The sequence below is a fragment of the Anopheles gambiae genome, chromosome 3, assembly GCF_943734735.2.
Source record: "Anopheles gambiae chromosome 3, idAnoGambNW_F1_1, whole genome shotgun sequence".
Lineage (NCBI taxonomy): Eukaryota > Metazoa > Arthropoda > Insecta > Diptera > Culicidae > Anopheles > Anopheles gambiae.
Window position 1 is genome coordinate 68279153 of NC_064602.1, and position 24267 is coordinate 68303419.

A 24267-nucleotide genomic window follows, 5' to 3' on the forward strand; every position below is an offset into this window, starting at 1 on the left:
CGTGACAGACGATCGTTGTGTAAGTGTGTTCGATGGTTTCAATGTGTCCTATCGAGATTGTTTGTCAGATTGTCGGATTGTGTACTGAATCCGGCACGTCTGTTGAGTGTGTGGGCTGTGATAGATGGAATTGCAATACCGCCACAATTCGCCAAGATGATCTATGTTTACAGTGTACCTCCAACATGACACACTGCTCCAGTGGAGCAAGAACAGCAACGGTGTGTGGTAAGCCTTCCGAAGGAAGCTGTTACTCAAGAGTGGACGAGGATGGATATTTAATTCGTGGCTGCTTGTCAGATATTCTGGAGTCAGCGTTGAAAATGAGCTGCGAAAAAGGAGACGGTGATTGTGTAGCTTGCGCTGGACCAAAATGTAATGCACAGTTTCTTCCGAAGAACACGCTTAGTTGTGTACAGTGTGATTCCCGGGAGCAGCTCAACTGCGCTCAAGAGCAACGGGATGACCGCAGTGCGCAGTATTGCAGGCGGCATGTACAGGACGATCGTTGTTATGTACGAACCAACACCGATGGAAGTCTTCAGCGAGGCTGTCTGTCCGATTTAACGAATCAAACGTTGTGTGATGCAAGCAAAGCTTCTGAGGACTGTGAAACATGCAGTGGTAGTGACTGCAACCGATATGTGCATCCCACAAACAGACTGTCGTGTTATCAATGTAGTAGTGGGAATTCTTTAAACTGCGATGCAGAACAGCAACAGGAAGGGTTTTTGAAGTGTCGATATCATACGGAGAAGAATGGATGTTATGCCCGAGTCTATCAAGATCAAGGTGAGAGATCGACACAGGGTACTATGTGTGAAGAAATAAGGACCATCTTTTTTCAGTCGTTAGAGGATGTATTTCGGACCTGGGAAACGATACGACTCCTTGCAAAGGATGGAATAGCTCAGAGTGTCACACCTGCTACAAAGATGGCTGCAACAACCGGTCAAAGTTCGCTCTGCGTAACTCTGGTGAAAGTCTGAAGACGAAGAGGAGCACATTCCTTGGGTTTGTAGCACTCCACTTATTGATAGTCTTCGGATAGGTATCAGAATATAACATTTGGGCTTTTTTGGAATAGTTGTGTGTTTTCGGTTTATTAATATCCTAATAAAATACTTAGTTGCGTGTCAACGGGAGTCAAACTACGCACACGCCTTCCGCTTTCTGTTGTATAGATCCAGAAGTTCAGCTCACGTAGCTCCATTACTTTTGTTATACCCTTTTCGTCCCTAAGTTACCCTCCCTGGTGAGAATGAAATAGTCTCCAGACTTTTAAGCCCAGTTTTGCAAAATGCAAACCTAAGCTAATAAACACTTCCAAAAAGTCCCACTCTCAAAACGGCACCTGATAGAAGGGAGGAGTTCGTTCCACGGTCTCCTAACCTGTTAGGTAGTTATATGTGGTTTGAAACGGTTTCTACATCTGAGTTTCTTTTAATACCTTTTAGTGTTGCTGTAGCTCCCCTTTTCCACCTATGTTTATCATCCCTTTGGGTCAATTCCGTATAGCTTACTGTTCTAAACGTTCGACATTCTAGCGCGTCTTACAGAACCTAAGATAAAATAGCCACAAACACACAATGCACACGCTGTATGTCTCTCTATATGTGTGTGTGTGTGTGTGTGTGTGTGTGTGTGTGTGTGTGTGTGCTGTGGTTTGAAGGAATACTCTAACTGGATTACGGTACGGTACGCGATATAGAGAAATGGTATCGTTGGGTTAAAAACAAGCAACAAAACATGTGTCAATTCAATATTCACTAGGCGTAAGATAAATGTACAAAAGCTGCCTGCCACCGCGCCGACGATAACAAATGAGATTCCCATTCCCCTACGGACGCCCGGTAGAGCTCGGCACCGAGGAGCCACTGCCCGTCGTGTCCTTCTTCGGTCGCAGGATAAAGTTAAGATTGTACGCCGTGTTGACCGCGTAGTACACGTTGGCATTGTTCGGCAGCAGTAGCTCCTTGTCGGGCAGTACCTGCGCCAGCGTGTACCGATCCGGATCACCCTCCAGGCCGAGCTTGAGCATTGCGTTTCGGATGACTTGTGGCGTTCGCTCGTTGTTCGCCAGCATGATGCTCTTGTACAGCACAATCCCATCCAGCTCGACCTGCTCCGTCTCGTACGTTACCTTGATGATGTAGAAATCGGGCGAGCTGCTCTTGAGCGGTGAGTTCTGCACCAGCTGCCCATTGATGATGGGTGCCTCGCTTAGATCGCGACCACCGTTGGCACCACGGCTCGCCACAGTCCCGTTGCCTTGGGATCGGTTCGACTGGGGTGTTCGCACACTGCCGACACCATTATGGTTCGACCGTTGGCTGCCCGAGGTGGTGGAGTCCATCGACAGGGAAGACACACTGCTGGCCGCGGACAAGATCGACGCGTTCGGTGGTGTAGCGTCCCGATCCAGGGAGTTGTTGCGTGAACTGTAGCTGTGTGGTGAGAATCAGAGCAAGATTTAATATAAAGATCCTTTGGAAACTCATTCTGCAAGACTCAAAAACCATCCTTACCTCGCATTAGATGTGCTGTTAATATCACAGTAAAACTGAGAGCCTGCCCCGCTGCTCGAGTTCGACGCGATCGAGTCACTCTTCTTGTGCCCTGGCGTACCGCCTCCCCCTCCGCCGATACCACCGCCCGGATGCTGGGCTGGTGGTGCTGGCGGTCGCTTCGTCATCTCCGGCGCCGGCTCCAGCGAGCAGCTGAGCGTGTGCGCCTCCCGCTCGTCCAGCACAAGCAGCGACGCAAACCATCGGTCGAACAGTGGATCATCGGGAAGATGGTACGTGTTTGCCGCACCCTGCAGCAGTTTGATCTGGGCCAGCACCTCAAACTCCTTGCGCCGCTTGTCGAAGTTTATCAGCCCGTCCTGCAGCGTGTCCGGGATGGCCGCATGGATCATGGTCAGATCGGTCAGGAACGTGCCGAGGTATGGTATCGTGCCATGGCTGATGAGTGTGTTCTGCTTCTGGAACACCTTCTGTAGATGCCGATCGTTCTCGCCGACAGTGTCCGCGAACTTGGCCGTGCCCTCGCGCATCAACACCTCTCGCTGGGCCCACGCATTGTTGTCTTCGGAGAATATTCGTGCCAGCTCGTTGTACAGCTCCAACTGAACAGAGGAAATAGAAGCCAAGTTAAGTAACAGCCGTCAAACTGATTTTCCCATGCCCAGATACGTACCTTATCCCTCGGCAGCACGGCCCACGTCTTCGACAATCGGTACACCGCGTTCGACTGCAACCCCGAAATGATCGCTTTGAGCGAGGAAAAGTTCTTCAACAGTCGCAGCTCCTGCGCAATGTCGATCCAGGTCGAGATGAGCAGGGCCCGCTCCTGGGGCTTTAGCCGCGGCTCGATCAGTATGCTCGAGATGACGCGAAACGAGACGGCATTGAACTGCGTCACCGTGGCCAGCACCGAGCTGCACTCGTGCTTGTCCCGGTTCGACCAGATCGCGCCGAGACACTGATGCGGGATGAGCCGCTTGAACAGCTCCATGTCCATGCGAGTCAGCTGCTCGGCAAAGTGCTTCACCGGAATGTTGGGAAAGCGGTACGAGTTGAGCAGGTGGGACGGCGGACCGCGGAATGCAGGCGTTAGGCAGAGGCCACCGAACTGGTCGGCGAAATCGTGATAATCGTTGGACCATGGCAGCGGTGGTGGTATTCTACTGTACTTATCTAACCTATGCGTAAACCTTCGGAAAAAAAAGTTGGAACCACAAGGACAACAACGGTTAGTAACAAGGCACCAACGGAGAGTCCTCTTCGAGTTATTTACCTATTTAAAGCTTTCATATGTATTTCCGATTTTGGCAAACGCTTTGAGGTGAATGCTAGCAATCGTTGCAGATTATCCGTGTCCCAATCCTCGGGGAACCCATCGAGCCACACGTGAAGAACAGAGACTGTCGGGAGAAAGAGAGAGAGCGCATTATAACAACCGAGATATCACAGACCTAACAGAGCACCTTACCTAGAGTTTTCTTGTGCTGGTCCGACAGCGATTCGGGCTGCAGGAGGGCCGGCTCGGCGTGCAGCTTCTCGTACCGGTCGAGCAGCAGCTCGAGCACCTTCTCCGGCTGCGCGAAGGTGCGGAAGGTGTTCAGGAACACGTTCACGAACGTGCTCTCGAGCTCGCCGTCATCGGTCGCGAGGGCATCGACCAGCCGCGACAGGGTGGCCGCCTTGACGAACCGCACGCGCACCGTCTCCCATTCCAGGTGCGATATTTCGTCATCCGAGTCTTGCTGTGTAAATGGATTGGAAAAGGGATGAAAGGTAATGGGCGTATAAGAAATTGAGTATTATTATTTAAGCCATAATGGCATGGGAAATTGTCACAATAAGAATGTTATTGTGCTACAAAAACACAGCAAGATGTGAGCTTTCGCATAAAATGTATGGTGATTGCATACATGCAGGCGCAAAAACAACTTACAACAATAAGACATTTGTTCCGGGCCCGACGGCCAAGCCAACCGCGAAGGTTTCGGTCGTTCTGGAGCGCTTGGTAGACCGTCTGCTGCCACGGAACAGAACGTCTCAGGCAAAGGGTTTCGGGAGCGTCTACGGTCCAACTCACCTTCACCAAACTACTTTCAGTATTGGCCTACCAGGCTAGTTACCTCTTTTTCAATGTAAATTGGGAGGTCTATTCCGTGGTAGCGCCGCTGATTTCGTTAAGCGCTGTCGAGAAGGCAATTGTATTCGCCCAAAGCTTCACCCGAGAGAATCTAACACCAAACAAAGAAACGCACTCATCAAATGCTGGTGTAAGACTGATTTATTATAATTATTTTCTCCTTTTATACTCAAAATTACAAGCTATCTTAGCCTACTAAGATAGAAATAAAAATTATTAAATTACAAAATTCAAACAGCCACCTTCGATGTGGTCGCTGCGCAACAACATTACTTCCCTGCTACCGGATGAAACGCCTGCAGGTATACAATAATTAAATTTACATTTCGATTACATCAGCGTAGTTCGATTATTACCCAACATACAAATAATAAATACAGTGAACCCTCTCTTATTTGACACCTCTCCAATTTGAAAAACCTCTCTTATTTTGAACATTTTGCACAGTCCCTTGATTTCCAGTACATTTTTGTTCCTCTAATTTGAAAAACCTCTGAAATCTGTGTCCCTCTTATTTGTGTATGGTGTTGCCATGGTTATTGAATGATGTATGCTCAAATTGGCAATCGTATGCACAGTTTCCTATAGCAACAGTTAAGGCTGCATACTAAATGTTCTGTCTCTTTCTTGTTTGTATGGACCTTTCATTCACTTTCAACCTCTCTAATTTGTAAACCCCTCTTATTCGACAGTCCCATCGCCTCTCAAATAAGAGAGGGTTCATTGTAAATACTTTTGAACAAATCGGATAGTTTCTTGCAGTGAATAATATTTTCTACTTTACGCAGATAACAAAAACAAAGGCAATGATTTTGCATTTTACAATTGTTGTGTGAAATCAGTTGCTATTGGCTCCAACAACTATTAAAATTGCTTCTTATATTTCAATTTGAGTAAAGTCAAAATGTACACAACTCAAAAGCAGAATGTATAAAGATGAGAGTTTTTATAAAATATTTACAGCGATTTCATTCTTTTAGGTGCTTAGAAATTCATGATAATTGTGCTAAGCGCCTAAATGAATGCGAAATTGTGTTTTATGAATTTTACGCACTTATGTTTCAAAAATTTAAAATATTGTAATAAAATATTTTTCATTTCAAAAAACATTAAAGAGAATAAGCTCCTAAGCCAATATCTTAGTTAATCAGAGGTACATGTTTGTTTCTACTGCTATATGTTTGGCACATCCTTTGTCACAATTTAAACCAATTGCAATTATTTCTTACAACTTGGATTGTTTATTAATATCCTCTTTTGCAAAATGAATAAAAAATAATTGAATTATCCCCTATTAAATTCCCCACTTCACAGCTTTTAGCAAACTGTTTCGTTCGTTTATGTCCCACGAGACTTTCTGGAAAATGGTACAAAGAAGCAAACCGTCGTTCGAGCATGACCAGCACAATAAACCATGTTTTGCGGCGTCACAAGAAAAAAAACACATACACACACACACACGGAGGAAACCCGTCTGACTCATCCAACTCAACCCAATCGTACCCCGAACGGTGATAAATATTTTAAAGTCGTTTTATTGATTTTTGCTTTGACGAACGACGAACCATGAATGTTCTCTTGGTCACAGCTTAGAAGCAGCCTCTACCTAACCTCAATACAGGGGCAGGTGAGCACCGAGTAGTACGGCTACAATCATTTCAATTCTCCCACCCCATAACTGCACACTACAATCGTACTTAAATCAATTTTGAATGCAAATATTGTAGACTTGCAATCGATTTTCCGTTGTCGTCTGGGTTGTGGACCGTTTCCGTTGCTTTTTTTATCCTTTGCGTGCTATTCTCAAATCATTTCTATTGCTCCACTAATCTTTGCTGGACTGGAATCGTTTCCCCGTAAATGCAATTGCACTGACCGTACTGACCGGAGTGGGTCGCGTGGGCTGTTGCCGACACCGCCCTTCTCTATCCGCTCCACATTTGGTCCCATTTTCCACGTCGTACAAAACGATGTGTCACCCGCAGGGCCCGTTTAAGGGCACCGCTATTCATTCATTAATGTCCCACAGGGTACGGTACAACAGCAACAACGACAGCAAAACAGATGCAAGTTGCTTGTGAACCATTACAACCCATTAGGTAACACAATGTTCCGTTTCGATGTATCGGCCGCTAGGGGCGCCGGTAGTGTCCGAGTTGCACTTTTTTTTTGTATTGCCAAAGGGATGGAACGCGCTTATGTAATCGAGGTTTCGGGTTAATGGGAGGGTTCCCACGTTCTCGATAAGTGCAACAAACACAATGGTCAGTTTACCCTATTCGCTAGGTGTTAGGTGTCACTTTGAGGGAGGCGGCCCGGGAACTAATTCGATCGGTGTTTATATCTTAATTGCTGATCGGTGCGGTACGAAAGCCCTTGAGAGTTGTTTTGCCAATAAAGAATGCATTGGAATGGCAATTTGCTAAGCGGTTTCAAAATGAATTAAATTGTTTTTATTTTTGTTCAATTAATTTGCAAACAATATACAAATTTCTTACAGAATTTGTTTTTCATACAGATTACACAAAAGTCACAGCAAAAAACGCAAAATGTTCATGCTCCCAACAGGCTGAACTTTAAAATGATTTACGGCAAACATTGAACTCGGTTCACCCTTGCTTGCCCACATTGAATTAGCAAAGCAATTTAAATTAACGCCCAAGAGCCGGGCAGAAGCGCCAACGCAAAACATCATTAGCATCCATTAGGGACGTCATCCGCATCCCGAGGGTCCGTGAGGGTCAAAACGCAATTTTCGCTGAGTGGTATCCGATGCTCTGCCCGCCGTCAATCACCATCGGCAGACGAGATTGGCTTGGTTTGCAATTTTTGGAATGCACTTTTCTATGGCAAACGTTCAATAGATGGTTGTGGTTTTTTGCTTCTTGTTCTTTCGCCTTTATTATGTCTCGATTGGAGGTGTGCTTTTGCTGTTGCAGCAGCAGTGCAGCTAATGCAAAAATGGTTGAGATCGATGCAGAGCAAAAGCAGATACACTGTTATGCAGTGCAGAGATGGCACAAAAAGGGATGTGCTTCTGGCAAGATAAAGCACAACAACCCCATTTCGGTGTTTTTTAGGCAAGCACAGAGCCAACCGTCTCGTTTGAGTCAAGGGAAATTCCAAAATGAAGAAAATGGGATGAAAAAGTATCACACAGCAAAAAACACACACACACACTTTATGTCTGGTTGGTTGATTAGCACTCCCGTCCCCCTCAAGACCCTTCTTTCCCTTCGATCAATTTCCAACAAAAGTTTGGAGTTTTTCCCAGAAAAAGAAGTATCTAGAACGGCATCTACTTACGCTGCTGGCACTGGGTGTTGGCCGATGGTACCGGACCTTCTTAAGGTAAACCGTGTAGATGGCGTTCTCCTCGCGTTCTTCGCCCCACAACCGCCAGGTGGGCTGCTGGAAAGAAATGGTTTTGGTTTTGGGAAGAGAAGCAAAAAAAAACAGTTTCCATTAAATCGGGGAGCCAGTTTTGTTGAAAACGATGGGAATGATATTTTGAAGAGCTGGATAGTTGGAATTACATGGTTAAGAACCTACAGCGTAGCTTTTGTTTTTTCAGTATTAGATGAAGATGTTTTTTACCCATTCATTCCACCTTAGAAGATGAATCATCGCCCTTTTGATGTAATTAAAGACACCAAGTTCAAGATCACAACCTCTAATTCCTTCTTTTTTTGTGCTCAATTAGAAGCATCTTTACGATTGGCTGAGACAACGCTTTATACGTTAGCACGAACCAGCTCGCCGAGAGCTGTTAATTGGGATCTTAAAACAATGGTCTACGTGTCCGACAAGAGCACAGCATGGTTCGCCTCTCGAACAGAGGGAAATACACAGTTCGCAGCCACATTCGACTCTTTTTTTTTCTTTTTTGAATCACAATCCGTCACAGTACGTGGGCACACAAACGCTCATTTTGAATGAGGATGTCGCTGTCGTACCGTCCGCACTGATCCGTCCTCTCTGACAAGAAAATGAGCTAGAACTAGTTGTGAATTTTTATTGCCTTTAAAATAAAACCCTCCCTTCAATAGGAAAAATAAAACACGAACAATGAATAGATGCGCGCTAACGAAAAGAAAGGAAAAGCATTTCGGAGCTGAGAAAAAAACGGCTTTAGCTGACACAACTCGCCATCCGGAATCTACGCTGCTTGGGAGCACGCATTGTGTGCTCTACTGCGCGATGATGATTGCCGCAGCACCAGGCAGGCTCATGAATATGCGCCCGCGCGCGGTTTAAAAACTCACAACCGGCGACACCTTCTACCTCGGAGGGGAGCCGCCATCTAGCAAGTCACACACGTGTGTTTCTTCGTTTCACGCAAAAGTGATTTGCGTACGCCCGGGCTACCTTCTTCAGGCACATTGATTGTTTCACAGAAAGGGGCACTTCTCGGCGGATGTTGTGCTCGGCGAACCGTGACGCTCGGGTTGAGGGACGGGAGTCCAACCTTCGTAAACGTGTAATTTCTTCCAAAAGCAAGCAGGTCGCTCGAAGCATTGCCAACGAAACGTCCACCCGAACAGGGGAAAATGGAGGACGAACACGAAGAGGGACAGGGGCATACAATTCGTGCTGGAAGAATGAAAAGTCTTTTCTAGCGACGGTTCATTGTGTGTGCAATGTTACGGAGAATTAGCATCAGAAGAGGACAAGTACAGGTTCCACCGCTGGGTCCTAACAAAGGAGAAGGGAGTTAGTTTTTTTAGAGAGAGAGAGAGAGATCTTTTTATGCCAAAAAACGAAAGAAAGGTCAAAGGTTACGGGGATACGTTCTTGAAAGGATGTGAGGATTTAAGTGAGGGCCATGTTCTAAAGAAGTAATGGTCCGTATAGGAAGATATACCTTCCATTTTTCCAAGGCCCTTAACAATCGATGGCGGTAAAAATGGATACTTGTCAGTCAGAATCATCATGAGAATGTAAACAAAGACCACAAGTTGAAACAGTCACTAATCCATCACTTATTGGTGCTAAACCTTACCAGGGAGGTAACTCATCATTAACGATTATTTGTTGACATTGCATTTTCTCTTTGTATATATGACACGAGCCACAGAACGATCTACAATTACATCGATCAGGCTGCGTTTATGCAATATATTGCACACATTACATCACATACCATACCATTAGAACGACACTTCAACGCACACAAAGCCACAAAGCGCAACCGAGTGCATTGAATGGTTCTTTAACCCCTTCGGCTATATCGTGCCTATGCTATTATACAATTCGCACCAACGTATCGTACTAACATGTACGTCTGGCTTGTCTGACTGCTTGGATAAAGCAAACAAAAACTCGACATCAACTGCGCCCGATAAGCGCATTCTGTGCGGCAAGCTACAAAGTCTTTTGCGCGTTAAGCAATCGTAGAAGAGTGTAATGCTAGTCGGAGCACCCTTTATTGCGATAGGCGACCCGTCCCAAACGCGGTGAGTCACGGAGTTCCATTTGTTGTCACAAACTCACACACGCGCAACACGCTAAATGTCCGGGGCAAAGGTTCTGCTTCCTGATGCTGGTGCCTGCGAGACTTCCAGTGTTGGATGATGACGAGATAAAGCCGTTCCTAAACGGCTTGACCAGACAGCTGGGTGTGAAGCAGCGGTTTATTTTTGGATTCAACCCCAAAAATGTTTGTTTTGTTTTTCAGTGTTGCACGATAAGAGAAGTTCTTTGTTCTGAGGTGCCTATTTTACGACCTAAGACGATGTTGATTTATTATGTTATGAGTTGTTTTATAGAGTTTAGCGTTTTATTTGTGGAACGATTATATTGGGAGTTTACGATATGCACTTGAGACGGTTCGGTGGTTCATTTGGTAATAGAGCAGGCTTATACAACACCGGATGCGATCGATTCTCGTGCGACCTAGGCTGATTTAAGGAAGAATTACTGTTTCGTTACACTTGTTTATGCCTCAAGGGCCATAACCAGCCGCCATAAGACTACTGTGTAGGAGACTCCCAATTTATAGAAAGATGGGTTTCTCACCTTTCTCCAATGGTTCTAGATATGCACACTACGTACAAGAGAGTATTGCCCTGGACTTCTGTCTTCCAGAATATGCTCAGATTCTTAACCTCTATTAATAAAAGTTGCGCACTCGGAGGATGATAGCTCTCAATTACGTCTTTACCAACTCATCCAGTTAATCGAATTAAGCCTTATCAACTCCACCATCTCTCTCTCTCTGCATGCAATGAAACACTTCCCACATTGACCCCGCCAACAGCTTGCCATCTGTATTACCTTGACATACCACTTGGTGGTACGCTGACTCTGACCCTGCTGTTCCTTGCTGGCGGCGTACTTCCGCCCCATCAGTTTGCTGATCGTTCCCTTGCACGGACAGAAGCACCGCAGCGTCCCACCGCCACCCAGCCCAACCGGCCGTCCTTCGTCCTTCCCGCCCGCCGTGCCATCCTTGCACGTGCGCTGCGGATCAACGGCCGGCACAGGCTGATGACCACCTGTTGTTGCTGCCTGTGCTGCTGCACCAGCTGCTCCTCCCCCTCCTGTCGGTGAACTTCCATCGGAGTTGTTGCTGCTGTTGTTGCTATTATTGCGAATCTGCTGCGTACACTTGTGGGCCAGCAGTTTCGTCTTTTCCGTAATGCTCTGGAGCGTTTCGTTACTTGGGCAAAACATTGGCGCACGACATACCCTCTCCCGGAAGCAGGCGCAAACGCGATATGATCACTTAACCCCTCGCATCCAAAACACACACACAAAAAACCCACACACGCGCGTGGACGCACTTTTAACACACTTTTTTGATTGGACTGTTCCTGGCGCCGAGCGCCCTGCGATCACTTCGATTAAAAGTGTTTAAACTGTCGGGCAAATAAGCGGGTGGGTAGCTGCTGCTGCTGCTGCTGGAAAGAATATGGTTCAGAACCGTTGATCAGTTAAATTGATCACGAGAGCGAAGACGTTGGGGCTTTTATTAAGCCATGTGTGCCAGAAATAGTTTCCTAAAACTCATCGTAGGCAATTGATTTAATTTCACCCAATTCGGGAGAGTTAAGAGTGATGAAATGTTCGAGCAGTTCTTAATTCATCATTCTCAACCCACTGAACAAGCACACAGACACTTGCCACTGTGAACAATGGACGTCACATACCTCGCACAATCGCGTCAGAAACTAAACTCGTGCTTAGAAAAAGGCACGAACCAAACCCACTACGCTGCTTCCTCACGGATCAATCGATAGAATATTCTCCGGAAACACACAGACACGTGTGTGTGCCACTGCCGTCACCGGCCTCTCAATCACAATGTGCTCGTTTGTGTAGCCATAAACCACGTAAACCGAGAACTGCACGGCAACAACAACATGAAACTCAACGCGTCACATCACTTGCAGGCGTGTAACTCTGCTGGTGCTCATATGTGGTGCTAATAGGTGCGGACTGTTAGCTCATGCTCGTGCCCAAACTGTCCCCAAATGACGATGACTCAGTACGACCATCAAATTGTACCACCATTGCCCAATGAGGCAATACGGAGCTGCGGGATAATATTGCCCTAAGAGCCACAAATTAACATTTATCGATCGATGGGAGGGCGACAATTGAGAAATTCTTATGAGTAATAGCACGCGACACTTTCTCTGTCGGGTTTTATGATGGAGTGTAACGAAATGGGCCCATCCAGCGCTCTGCAACTTCTCAGCTCTCTGGCTGGTGTCGATGATGGCTTTCATAAATATTTAAATTTAATCCGGAAATAGATCGTCCAAACAGATTTCAACACTAAATAGACCTCATTACGGGATGCTGGACTGGTGTTTGTTTACCGTTACCCTTATGCTTGCGCTCCTGACGAACACGAAACACCCATCCAGTCATGGTTGAGGAAGTACAGATTCGGTACAAATTGTTTCAAAGATCGTAATTGCTACGTATTCTATTTCCAAAAGTGGAACTGAAGTAAAATATTAGAACTGGTCTTGCCGATGGTTCGATACATTTAACCTCACTTCATCAAAGTGAGGTTGCACTCTATTTATATTCAAAACACAAATAAATCGACCAACACCTTCGGACTGGGCTGTTTGTTTATGGAGTAAACACAAATAGGATGAAGTTAGGAAGAGTTTGGCTTTCTTCCGAAGTGTTTAGCCGCTTTGATCTGTAGTTCCGTTTCATGGCAAAGGTTTTGCAAAACGACAATATGGAAAATTTTCAACCCAATCCACCTCTGACAAACGTTTCAATACTTCAATGCTTTAATATTAAACGCTCTTGTATGTTCCTGCATCCTAATCACACACTAACACACTTTACTGCACAAACCCTTCAAGCTAGATGTTATCTCTTTCCATATAGAAAAGGGCACAGGTTCACCAACAACAACCAAAAAACACTCGTTTGCCAAGCAAACGAACCGTCCCTCCCGGAGTCAAACATCACCGTACAGCGCGTCCTAGATTCGTAATTAAATTTTTCAATATCCGCCACGGCATGGTTGTAACAGACAGAATGGCAAGTCCTCTTCTCACTACAATCGCCCCCTCCTGCCCCTCACAACACCTAGCTGCATCAATATGGCGTTTCTGTTTATCTCACACTGAACACTGTTTACCGAAACGCATCGAGCACCGGCTTCTAACAGGCAGAGAAAAACACATCCTTTCCCATCGAACGGCAGCAACACGACTGACAAGAGACGGAACCAACCGGCACAGCAACACTGTTGCCGAGGTCTGCATACAGGCACAGACTTAGCTGGGAGTCGTTCAACCGTACGTCTGGTGCACGGGCGATCCTTTGCAGGCAGCCGATGCATGTCAGGCAGGACCCACCGAGTGCACGGTGTGGAGTGGTCATTGTCGGAACGACGACAACAAGATCTACCTCCTCCCCGGTACTGCTTTCTTTGTTAGAAAAAGGAAGGGAGTTGGGACGGCAATATGGTAGTGGTGCAGTAAACCGACGTGCTGCAATAACATGGCGTTATGCTGCACAGCCCGTCCACCGTACTGTGCCCAGACAGAGAAGATTTATGGTGTGCGGAAGTGAAGTTTGCCAAAACGGACCCCGTACTGTAAAAGCGGGGACTTGTAGTGCCAGAGGGAATGGGTTTGGGAGGTTTGAGTTACCAAAGCAAATACCACCACTTGGCAGTAGGCAGTGCGTATGTTTATTTAATGGTTTAGAGTTTTTTTTTGTTGTTGATGTTCTTGTTGTGTTTTGGCAAGTAAACGCTGGAGTTTGCCAATGGATGGCATCTGCCGACATAATAATTCCTTCTGCTTATCTGTGGGTGCAGGGGTGATGTCTTATATGTCTGCCAAGCGAAGGTACATACATAATGTTGTTCAAAACAGAAAATTTATATATTTAATTTTACTTTTAGCGATATCGTGGGGTCATTAAAGAGCAGGGTTTTTTGCCTTATAAGAAGCATTTGGATGTTATTCACAATGGAACATGAAAGAGTTGCACCATATCTCAAGAAATCAAAACTGCAAATTTACCAATTCCAATACCAGGTATGCAACTTGTAGTCATGAAAATACTTTTAATCTCAATTTAGTTTTTTTGCTAATGTAAATAACTAACAGAAAAAAATCTTTATATATTCCACCACATTTCAATTTTTAACACGTGTTATATTGTCACCAAAAATCTTTTTCAATGATGAGCATGAGTAGTTTGTAAAAAAAACGCAAATTTACAGTGAGGTAAAACAAGGAAATCATACCAAACGGAAATTATCGAGAATTGGAGCTTGTTTGAGTGATAAAAATCATGAAAAGTGATTATTACTTGTATAAGTAAAGTTTTCTTTTTTCAATTCAACGTCTATTATCTTTGAAATCAATACATAACAATTTAAAATATACAAAGATTCTTATGTACTCTAATTACATCATTCGCATACAAAAAGTTCATCATTCGTTGAGTTAAATACATAAGTTTTTATCATTTTATGGCGAAAATATGAATACAGAATGAAGTTATTGAGATAATATTTTTGAATAAAACTCATAGGACAAGATTTCATCTAAATTGTAGAGATTAACAGATATTCAAAATTAGGCCTTGAGGGTCGGTCTCGTAGTACAATCTTCAACTTATACAACTGAACAACATGCCCGTCATAGGTTCAGGCCCCAAATAGACCGTTCCCCCCATACACAGGACTGACTATTCTGCTATGGACAATCAATAAGTTACCGAAAGCCAAGCCCTAGTGACCAGTGGCGGATTTTCCTATTAGCGGACTGAGTGGCCGCGGGGGGCCCCGGCCTGAAGGGGGCCCCAAGATAAACCTCCACATGTTAGTTCACTTTTATAAGCGATTGATTTTTTGTTATTAATGCCCAATGAACGGAAAACAAAATCATTCTCAAAGTAGTACATTCTTACAAGTAAGTGTGTGGAATGCATTGATAAAGTTTAGAGCAATTAAAAGTTGTTACGAACATTGGAGATACTTTTGAAGGCCAAAATAAATTTTACATACTTTCGCACTCTTCCATATTAAAAACAATAAATCTTTTCGTGACAATAAGTCATAAAGAAGCTCCTGGGACGATTAATTCATATTTTTTAAGAACTTCCTAAACGGTCGCGATTGCAAGGACGAAAAGACTACAAATACGCTAGTGCAGGATAATCATTGTCGGACGCTTGGTTTTCGTGGACATTTTATATATCTGTGAAACAGCATATCACTCAAGCTTTCTGTAGTGGCTTTCACTGCTCATGTACATGAATGAGCAAACAAATGTATTGCAAACTGCTCTAAAAATACAAAGGTATAAATGAGTAAAATTCAAAATTTTTGTCAGGTTTTCCAGATATGCTTCTATCTAGATATGCCTAGATGTGTACTAAAATTTGGAAAGTCTGGAATTTTAATAACTACAGTTTATAATTTCATGGTTCATTGATTCATTTCAATATAAAAGACTTTTAGCTTAGAAAAACAACCTAATACGTACTTGTGTTGAAAAACTACTACAGAGAATGAAATGCTTCTTCACACCAAACACTAGTAACACTAGTATAGCTAGTATTTGAATATGGTTTTGATTTTTGCACTACCGGAAACAACGATGTTGCACATCCTAAAAATATGCAAAATATGTTAGCTTCATTACACGAAGAGTACAGAAGCTACTAAAATAATTAGCAGTTAGTTAAAAGCTAAAAAACAACAGAAGAATATTAATCCCTTACGAAATCAGGATGACATATTTGGTATTCATAAAAATGCGATATAATTTTCTGGACTTCTCAGGAAACTAGGGGCCCCAATTATATCCCCGCTTAGGGCCCCGAGATGGATAAATCCGCCTCTGCTAGTGACACAGGGCCTTGACCGACAACGGTTGTTGTGCCATAGAAAGGACGAATAAGATGCTTGGAATTCATTTAAAGTATCAATAAAATATTATTTCAATAAATAGTACTCTTCTTAAATGTTCAAAATATTACTATTTCACATTTTTACAAAATTATGGTTTCTTAATGCAGGGGCGCTATATAAACTTAAAACTTAAAAAAAACCATAGCTACGGCCTAACACGACAAATAACATAGTTCCTTATATTTTCTTCTTCTATTTGGCGTAACGTCAAACGCGGACATGCCAGCCCATACAATATAGGCTTACGAGACTGTATTTATTACCACGCAGCCAAATAGTCAATCCATGCTACGGGGGACGGTCCATTGTAGGCTAGAACCCATGACGGGCACATTATTGAGTCGTTCGAGTTGACTCGGACTGTACTACAGGACCGCCCCCTATTGTATTTTATCGCAAGTTAACAGTCATTGTTAGTGACTTTTTTGGCACTACTATTATTTGATACAATTATCCTATATGAAAAAATGTTACAATTTTCAAGAAGCTATATTTTTAATTTTTTATAAGCCCAGTTAAGATAAATGTTAGCTTCTGCCCACGAATTGCCATATGTGTGTAATCCACTTTCGTCTGATTAAAACTATACCAAACAATACAGCGACTACCAACCACCCCAGACGACGACTCTTCTTCCCTGGTTGTGAAGCAACCCAAAAGCGGAACCATCCATTTTTCCACGTGACTTAACCCAACACAAACATCGATACCGACAACAGCCGGGACTGGCGAGAGACGCACCCACAACCTCACGGGAACACCCAAACGAAAAAACCTTCGCCCTCGCGGGTTAATCAACCGTCAAAAGCGTCGTGCGAGCGCCGTGGGAGTAATCTGAGACGACGTTTCCAATCAGCACCTATTAGTGCGCTACCGCTAGTGGCCATCAAAGTGTTGCTTCCGCTTGCAAACACATGCACCCGACCTGTGTGTGTGTACCCGAGTATGTGTCATGATTAATAATCGTGTTGCGTGCGTTGTGTGTTGTGGAACCGATGTAGCTCATATGCCGGGGCACGTTTCCCACTCGCTGCCAGGCGTTGGGCGGAAAATGTGGTCCATACGCGTCCGTAAGAACACTCAACCGTGGGCGTCCGTTTTCCCACGTGCCAAAACCGGCTTTCAGGTCGATATTTTTGGCAATCGGCCGCGCACATCGGTCGGGGGGTGTTTTTTTCATCCTTTCATCCCCGATCTGCGCCCTTGTGAATCATTGATTCCCGAACGTACGAACGAACGCGATGATGCTCTATATATAGAGAGCGTCATCCCACCACTGTTCTTCGCTCCCCTTACGGGTAAATGCCCTCGCACTTGAGACAGGAATGTGTTTGTGTGTAAACGATGAAAAATCGTATCGGGAAAAACGCATTCCAATTGTATGACGCTGCTGACGCTGGGGAAGGCAAACAAATCCAATTTTTCCCCCGCACAGAGAACCGATCCGAAACGGTTCTCCGCGTGTGTGTAACAGTCGTTTGGAGGGGGTTTATACCAAAAGCGGAACAGCAATAACATCACATTGAAACGGGCAAGGGAACGAATCGCAATCCGGTAAGCAACAAACGCTTCCCATAAAGAGCAATGTTGTTAGCATCGCCTGTGTCTCATCTGTAACCGAAGTAGTGTTTGGGGCAGCATTTTAACTTGAACAACGCTCCGATGTAACTATGGTTTTGGTGGCAGTGTACCGTCTTGTTACTCTTTGCTTTGAGAGCTGAAACTGCGGGTTCACCGTCTGACTGTTTGCGAAAGGCTCGCTACAGGCGAAATACTGGCGCTAAAATGCAGACAGGAGGACGCACCGACGAAACATATGGCCCCCAGGCTATTAGCCCCAAAGTAGCAAGCCCCTTTTTGTTTGCACCCTCTCAACCCAACCCAGCTCAACTAAAACAACGACAACCAGTTTTGTTGTTGCCTACGTTGCCTCGCGAACCCTAAACCCTTTCCCTGGCTTGTTTGTTGTTTTGCTCCACGTGGTTCGGTGTCACGCACGAGTGACAACCGTCGTAGCGGATGTTCTTTGTTTCGACGTCAGTAGCACAGACTTTATATGTGTGCATGCAAAAACCCTCGTTTTTGTTTAGATGTCGAACGAACGTGAGCATGCTTCCTGGTGGTGGGATAATTGCATTTCCAAGCAATCGTATTAGATCATTACTCCTTTTGCAGCGATACATCTTCCTGCGATACTCCTCAACGACCACTTCATTTTGGAAGACGCTCAATCTTCCTTTGACATTTGTCTCTCTGTGCGCTCGGTGTCTTAGCAACTCGTTCGCAATAAAACTGGTTTTTTGGGGAGGTTCGAGTTGGAATTTGATGCTGAAATTCCCTCCTGCTTAAAAGTCCGGTTCGGCGATAATGCGCAAAACACTCCCCGTAAAACCCCCCAGGGGGAGCCATTTTTTGTAGGGAGAAGCGAAAGTCAACCGACCGATTTCGACTGCTTGAAAACAGGTTTGATTTTGCATATTGCCAACAGGTTGCCAAAAATAAAACGATGGCTCTCTGGATGGAGTTGCCATGATGTTGCCATGTTGTTTCAGCGACACCATTCAGTTTAATGAGTTAATTTATTGCTATTACTTATATATATTATCTTAAAATGGGTAAAAGAAGTCGAAGAAAGAAGAAATAAAACTTAGCATTTTACGTGAATTCTTGTCTTAATTGATCGTCTGGTTTAACCTTCAAAATCATCGGCGCAATTCAAACCTTTTGAGGGTGTTAAACCAAGCATCTTACAAGCACAATGAAAGCCACTCATTGTGGTAGTTACAATAAATTTAAATAATTAACTACAGACAGCACTAAAATAAACACAATCTCAATCAAACCATCCTCCTTTTCGCACTCGAATCATCTTCATATTGATGTCAAACAAAATGAGCATAAATTAAAACGCGTTCGTTTGCGCTAAATTTCCCCGTATTCTTCTCCATCCAGTGCTCTATTCCAGCGGTGCTATTTTCAGCATCCGGATGCAAACATCAACAATGCACTCGGTGTGTTCGGCTCAGCGTCCTTCGAGTGCAACGTGGCGGAAAAATGGTTTATATTTATCAAACAACCGCCACGACCTGCCTTCATCTACCGTGGCGCAGCAGTCCAGTGTGTGCTTGTGCGAGCGGGGTACACGAGCAGCATGATGCAATTGACATAATGGTGGTGGTGGTTGGTGGATGTGGAGGACACAGCATCATCATGGAACGTTGATATGATGTCGGAGATGTTCATGCTGCCGTGCAAAATTGATTGTGGCCTTTGTGTGAGGGCGAGCCCCCATTTTTAATTGTCCCCGATCGCATGTCAAGGGAAGTAACCAGATACACTTGTGTGATTATAGCACGTACAAGCAGAGAGTGGGTTTGTAAATTCATATTATGATTTTTTCTAGCTATGTTCCACACTGCGCAGTCACAATTGATGAAATTAATTTAATTTAATTAATTAATAATTTAAATCTCGCAGTTGTAACGTAAGTCAGGATTTAAAGGGACCAATAAAGGCGCTTGTCAAGTTAAGCTCGAAAGCTACCCCGAAAGCAAACAAATACAAACCATTCGCGGAACACAAAACACCTAGCTGAAGTATACATATCTACTCCAAAATCGTCAACAAAAGACATCAGCACAAAAAGAAATACAACTACATCTTCTCTGGCTCACGTTTTCACCAGTTCGCACGTGCACAGTCCACCAACCCACTTCGGGGGTACAGCCGGCGTGGCACAAGATTTCATTCAAAACCACACGCCACTCATCGTTGGTTGGTTGTGCGAGGACGATAAGGATAAGCACGGGACTAAAGCGCCATCATCAGCATCATCATCATCATCATCGCTGTCCTCGTTCGTATCGTCAATAGCAGCAGCCCTTTGTGGCCGTGTCGCTTTGAGTCGAGAAAAAGGGAATGCTAAATGTATAAAACATAATAACAGAGGGTATCCCCTGTCTCTTCGCTCCTCTTGTCAAGCGAGAGAGGACACAAAAGCAGCAGAAACGCGTATCCCGCCACCAGTGACAACACTAAACCAACGCAAAGTATGAGCGAGTTGGAATTTCCAAGCAGCCACTGTTGCGGGGGCATCACTCACTCAATTTCCGCTGTCAATCACAGTGCGAGAATTTACAGCAAGCAAATTATAACTCCAATCGGCGCTGTAAAATGCAAACCAGCCCATCCCAGCTCACGGCAAAACACGGCCACTGGAAGTTTGCTTTCATTAATTATGCAGCCAAATGGAACGAAAGCGAGGCTCGAGTTCGAGCCCTCCGTGCGCACGCACGCGGCAATCGAGTAAGCATTATCGTACGTTAGCCGGATGGATGGACAGCGACGGCGATTGTAATTGAGCCATAAATGTGCGCCTGACTCACAACAGATTGTTTTAATTAATTACTTTGGCTCTTTTCGCTGCTGATATTGATCGTGGCAGAATCAGAGAAAAGGTATGTAGATGTGTTTTACTTTTTTAATCGTTTTTTATTTTTTAATTTCTGCAGACAATGTGCATTTTAGCATACATCATCATTTTTTAATTAATTTTCCCTTTCAAAAGCGCCTAAAAGTATGCAAATATACAGCATAATCTTCCCTTTAAACCTTTGGCTTAAAAGTATCGTTTATGAAATCAAAACCGGAAATCATGCTCAAAAGCACAACTAAAAAAAATCAGGAATGAAAAAAGGAAACCCAATCGTGCTGTGATTAAGATTATATTTGGCTATTTCTGCCCACCCAAACCGAGCGATCCTTTAATAACCCTTGTAATCCCGATTGAAGGACGTTCTCTTCGCTCCAGCAATTTTCCCCGGCCCTTTCGTGCGTCCCTTTTGTGTGACAGGCAACCCACGCGGCATCGAAACCGCAGCAATGCGACAAGCGCCGGGGGAAAGGAGGAAAAATTCTACCCCAAGCATGGTTCATTTGTACCGATATTGAGGAACCGTCGAAGAATGCTTTTCCTATCCCTTGCCGACCGTCACGAGCGGGGTGGTACGTAAGGAGGTAGAGGTTGTAGGTGTAGCGAAAATTATTTATAGCATAAAATGTGCCCATCAACCCATCGACATCACTCGAATGGTAGACCGATCGAACCGACCATTGATGCTGACCGGGAAATGTGAATTTAGATGAAGCGGCCGAATGCAGTTAGAAACAAATAGAGAGAAAAAAACTGATGCGCCTAGTAACGCGGAAGTCGTTGGTGAGGCGAACTACCGACATTTAACCTGTGTGTGTGTGTCTTGGGGCGCCCTCTCATCCCCCTCCCCCCCATCTTAAATGGCGCCCTTTAACGGCAAGAGCGGCAAAGAAGAAACCCGTGAAATTGGTTACGCGCGGACGTCCTACGCGAACGATAGTACACGCCGCACCGTAATGGGATTTTAATGATAATTGGAAGAGAAAACTGCCACCACACACACAGACAGCGAACGCCGGCAATGGTGGGTACTTTAATTTTTTTCCAGCCGTTTTTTTTCGAGCCTTCGGCTTTGATTTCATTTCATGCTTTCTTGACACTTTGCCCTCCGTTCGTCACACAAAAACACTGCCAGTGGCTTTCCTTTTCACTTGTCACGTGGCTTCCCTGATTGGGCGTTTGATTACTGGTGTCTTTCTGGTTCGTGTTTTCGTTACGAACTTTTTTTTTTTGTTATTGTCGTCGTACGAGAAGTTCCATTTCGTCCTCATGACTTCCGCGTTTTGGTGTGCAGGCAGCAAAACGGGCCACAAAAACAGACAAGGTGTGCGCGGTGTGGCTCACGTTCCGATACGCGTCGCATTCGGGTGACAGACACTTCCTCCGCAAGTGTTGGCTTGCCATACCACAAACGACAACATGCTGCTTGCGGGCGAGTCGCGAGCAGCCCACTACGCCACCATACCATAGGGTGGCGTAAAAATAAATCCCATTTGCGGGGTTGGTTTGTTTGCACGCGTTCGTGTATCACGCAAACAAGAGAGAAAGAGAGAGAGAGCGACACGGTAGATGCAAAAAGTTAACGCTCGTTCGCGTCTTTCGTCGTTGCCTAGCAACGGGGAAAACGCAGCAAATTGGGAGAATGAAAGGTGTTGTTATCACGGTCACCGTGGATCTCTGTATCACCTTAACACATGTGTGTGTGTGATTGGCAAGGCGGAGATATTTATATAATTACGCCCTTTCTAACGCACAGGAACACCTTTTACAGAATGTTGTTTATTATGATTGGATCCGCTATCGTTTTATTTAGTTTCTTTTTTAGGTTATTCTATGCTCGAGGGTGTTTTGCTTCTCCCCGCAGTTCGCAACAGTGAAACCCCTCAGCTGGCCACAATATCATGTACCTCCGACAGCTCCACGCTGCCACAGCAAATCATAACATGCCATTTTCGCTATCGCAATTGCCGTAATCGGCATGAAATCCGAGAGGAAGTACTTATGGCAGCAGCAGCGCGCGCGGGAGAGCGAGCGAGCGTGCGAACGAATGAATATTATTTAATCTCTGCCTGCCAAACAACATCCCGCCATGTCCGATAGATGCTGCGGACGTACGGACGCACTGCTTTGGACCACACGATTGCACACTTTCACCGGTATCGGCAACATTTTGCCTCTTCCTTTTGCGCCGAGAGAACAGGGCCCACCGTTAATCGTACGCATCACAACGAATACCTTCGCCCGTGCAAAGGTAATATTTAGCGAATGTTTTACACGCTTTCATATAATTATTTAATTCACTGTGGCATTCGCCTTCCTTGACGATTTGTTGTTGCACCACACCACATATGCATATATCATATATATACTAAATGCTTTTAATGTTATATTTTTATGAAAATCACTAAAATGATTGCTACAAACAAACACCACACAAAAGCACGAAACGGTTCGGGACTTCGAAAAGGGTTACGATTTCACACACCTCCAGACGCAGAACGCGAAACACGATCCGAACTGTCTCACGGACGACAAGCTTCTGCGCGGTTGTGAGCTGCCTGCCAAGAGCCGTGGGGCCCGAGCGGCCGCGTCGGGATGATTCGGGTTCAAGTTTGTAGCGATGTTTTTTGTTTTGTTAATCAGAATCAGAACAATTATGCAAAAAGGGTTTAGTTTTTAAGATTTTTTTAATTGTAGTGAATTTATACACTAATTTACATTTTAGAACAAAATTAGATTAGTTGATGTAGAGCATTGAAACATATATACGCTTTTGTACTCCATCGAAAACAATTCAAAAACATATTTTAAAGGACGATATTAAGTGAAGAAGTTCATCCAAATTACAAAACTTGTACTTATTTTATTATAACATAATTAGTTAAAATAAAATAATAGATTGTTGTACATAATTTTAACCACCAACGATGCCAATGTTCAAACAATCACGCATTCAGCTTTACCGTGACGCCATCTAGTGGTGAGTAGCTATATTCACCACAAACAAACTCATCTACGAGTGACGGTCTCTTTCTTACTGCACGCATCGCTCTCTCGCTTTTTCTCCCTCTCTCTTGTTGAAGTATGCAAGCTCATAGTGAGAAATGTCCGCGTGTGAAAGATGAGAAGTCAGGGCATATGGTGAGAATGTGAGATATAAAGTGGTGAATAAACAGTTCGTTTTAAGTTGACAGAAAAGTACGATTACTTTTATAAATATACAAAATGGACAAAAACAAAACAAGATAGGAAAACTCTGTATTTCTTTATTCGTTCTCCAAAATAAACTAAAAATTAAAAAAAAACTTAATTCCCTAAATATTAATTTTCCAAGCGCTTCAGTCATTTCATGCTACTTTTACAAATACTGAAACCAGATTGTATGCTTTATTTCTCCAGTTTTCGTTCACACCAATCAAAGTTTAGCTACTTCTAATAGAGCGAAGAATATTTTTTAATGATTCTTCTTTTCTATAGAAATACTTAAAAATCACTCACCCACCAAGAAGCAAATCAGTTCCGCATCTAATTTATATTCAACGATCCTCAAGGCCGGGCTACATTGATCGTACTCGCAAGCGTAATTTCGATTTTCACTAGCGCATCTGGCGGCGGCTGGTGGAAGCTTTTTTTGGTCGTGGGGAGAATGGTCGTGTTGGATCGCAAAGTTAATTAGTTTTTTCACCGTTTTTTTATGCAAAAACGGCTGAAATACTTGCACAACATATTCATCTATCAATAACAAAGCTTTTCCAGTCCA

At 44.3% G+C, this 24267-nt stretch overlaps 2 protein-coding genes across 5 annotated transcripts; one reads left to right on the plus strand and one right to left on the minus strand.

Moving 5' to 3' along the window:
- Positions 1 to 85: 85 nt before the first annotated feature.
- Positions 86 to 1154, plus strand: LOC1278881 (uncharacterized). Its single transcript, XM_318527.5, has 2 exons — positions 86 to 792; positions 849 to 1154. Exons 1-2 carry the CDS (start codon positions 186 to 188, stop codon positions 1049 to 1051), a joined length of 810 nt encoding a protein of 269 aa, XP_318527.5. The 5' UTR covers positions 86 to 185; the 3' UTR covers positions 1052 to 1154.
- On the minus strand, positions 1075 to 23092 carry LOC3291165 (ral guanine nucleotide dissociation stimulator-like 1). 4 transcript variants are annotated; one of them, XM_061654594.1, is made up of 8 exons: positions 22993 to 23092; positions 10942 to 11567; positions 7972 to 8073; positions 3997 to 4270; positions 3802 to 3928; positions 3202 to 3718; positions 2529 to 3130; positions 1075 to 2447 (listed from the first exon to the last, which is right to left on the minus strand). In XM_061654594.1, exons 2-8 carry the CDS (start codon positions 11338 to 11340, stop codon positions 1841 to 1843), a joined length of 2628 nt encoding a protein of 875 aa, XP_061510578.1. In that variant the 5' UTR covers positions 11341 to 11567; positions 22993 to 23092; the 3' UTR covers positions 1075 to 1840. The 4 variants fall into 4 exon arrangements, with proteins under 4 accessions (XP_061510578.1, XP_061510576.1, XP_061510579.1 ...); XM_061654592.1 differs by having other exon boundaries at positions 7972 to 8076; XM_061654595.1 differs by having other exon boundaries at positions 10942 to 11564; positions 22993 to 23059.
- Positions 23093 to 24267: the final 1175 nt, after the last annotated feature.

Coding starts and splice junctions, on each gene's coding strand:
- LOC1278881 (XM_318527.5), top strand. CDS start 186: ATGACACACTGCTCCAGTGGAGCAAGAACAGCAACGGTGTGTGGTAAG. Junction 793..848: donor CCGAGTCTATCAAGATCAAG/GTGAGAGATCGA, acceptor ATCTTTTTTCAG/TCGTTAGAGGATGTATTTCG.
- LOC3291165 (XM_061654592.1), bottom strand. CDS start 11,340: ATGTTTTGCCCAAGTAACGAAACGCTCCAGAGCATTACGGAAAAGACG. Junction 8,077..10,941: donor CCACCAAGTGGTATGTCAAG/GTAATACAGATG, acceptor ATTTCTTTCCAG/CAGCCCACCTGGCGGTTGTG. Junction 3,131..3,201: donor CCGTGCTGCCGAGGGATAAG/GTACGTATCTGG, acceptor TCCTCTGTTCAG/TTGGAGCTGTACAACGAGCT.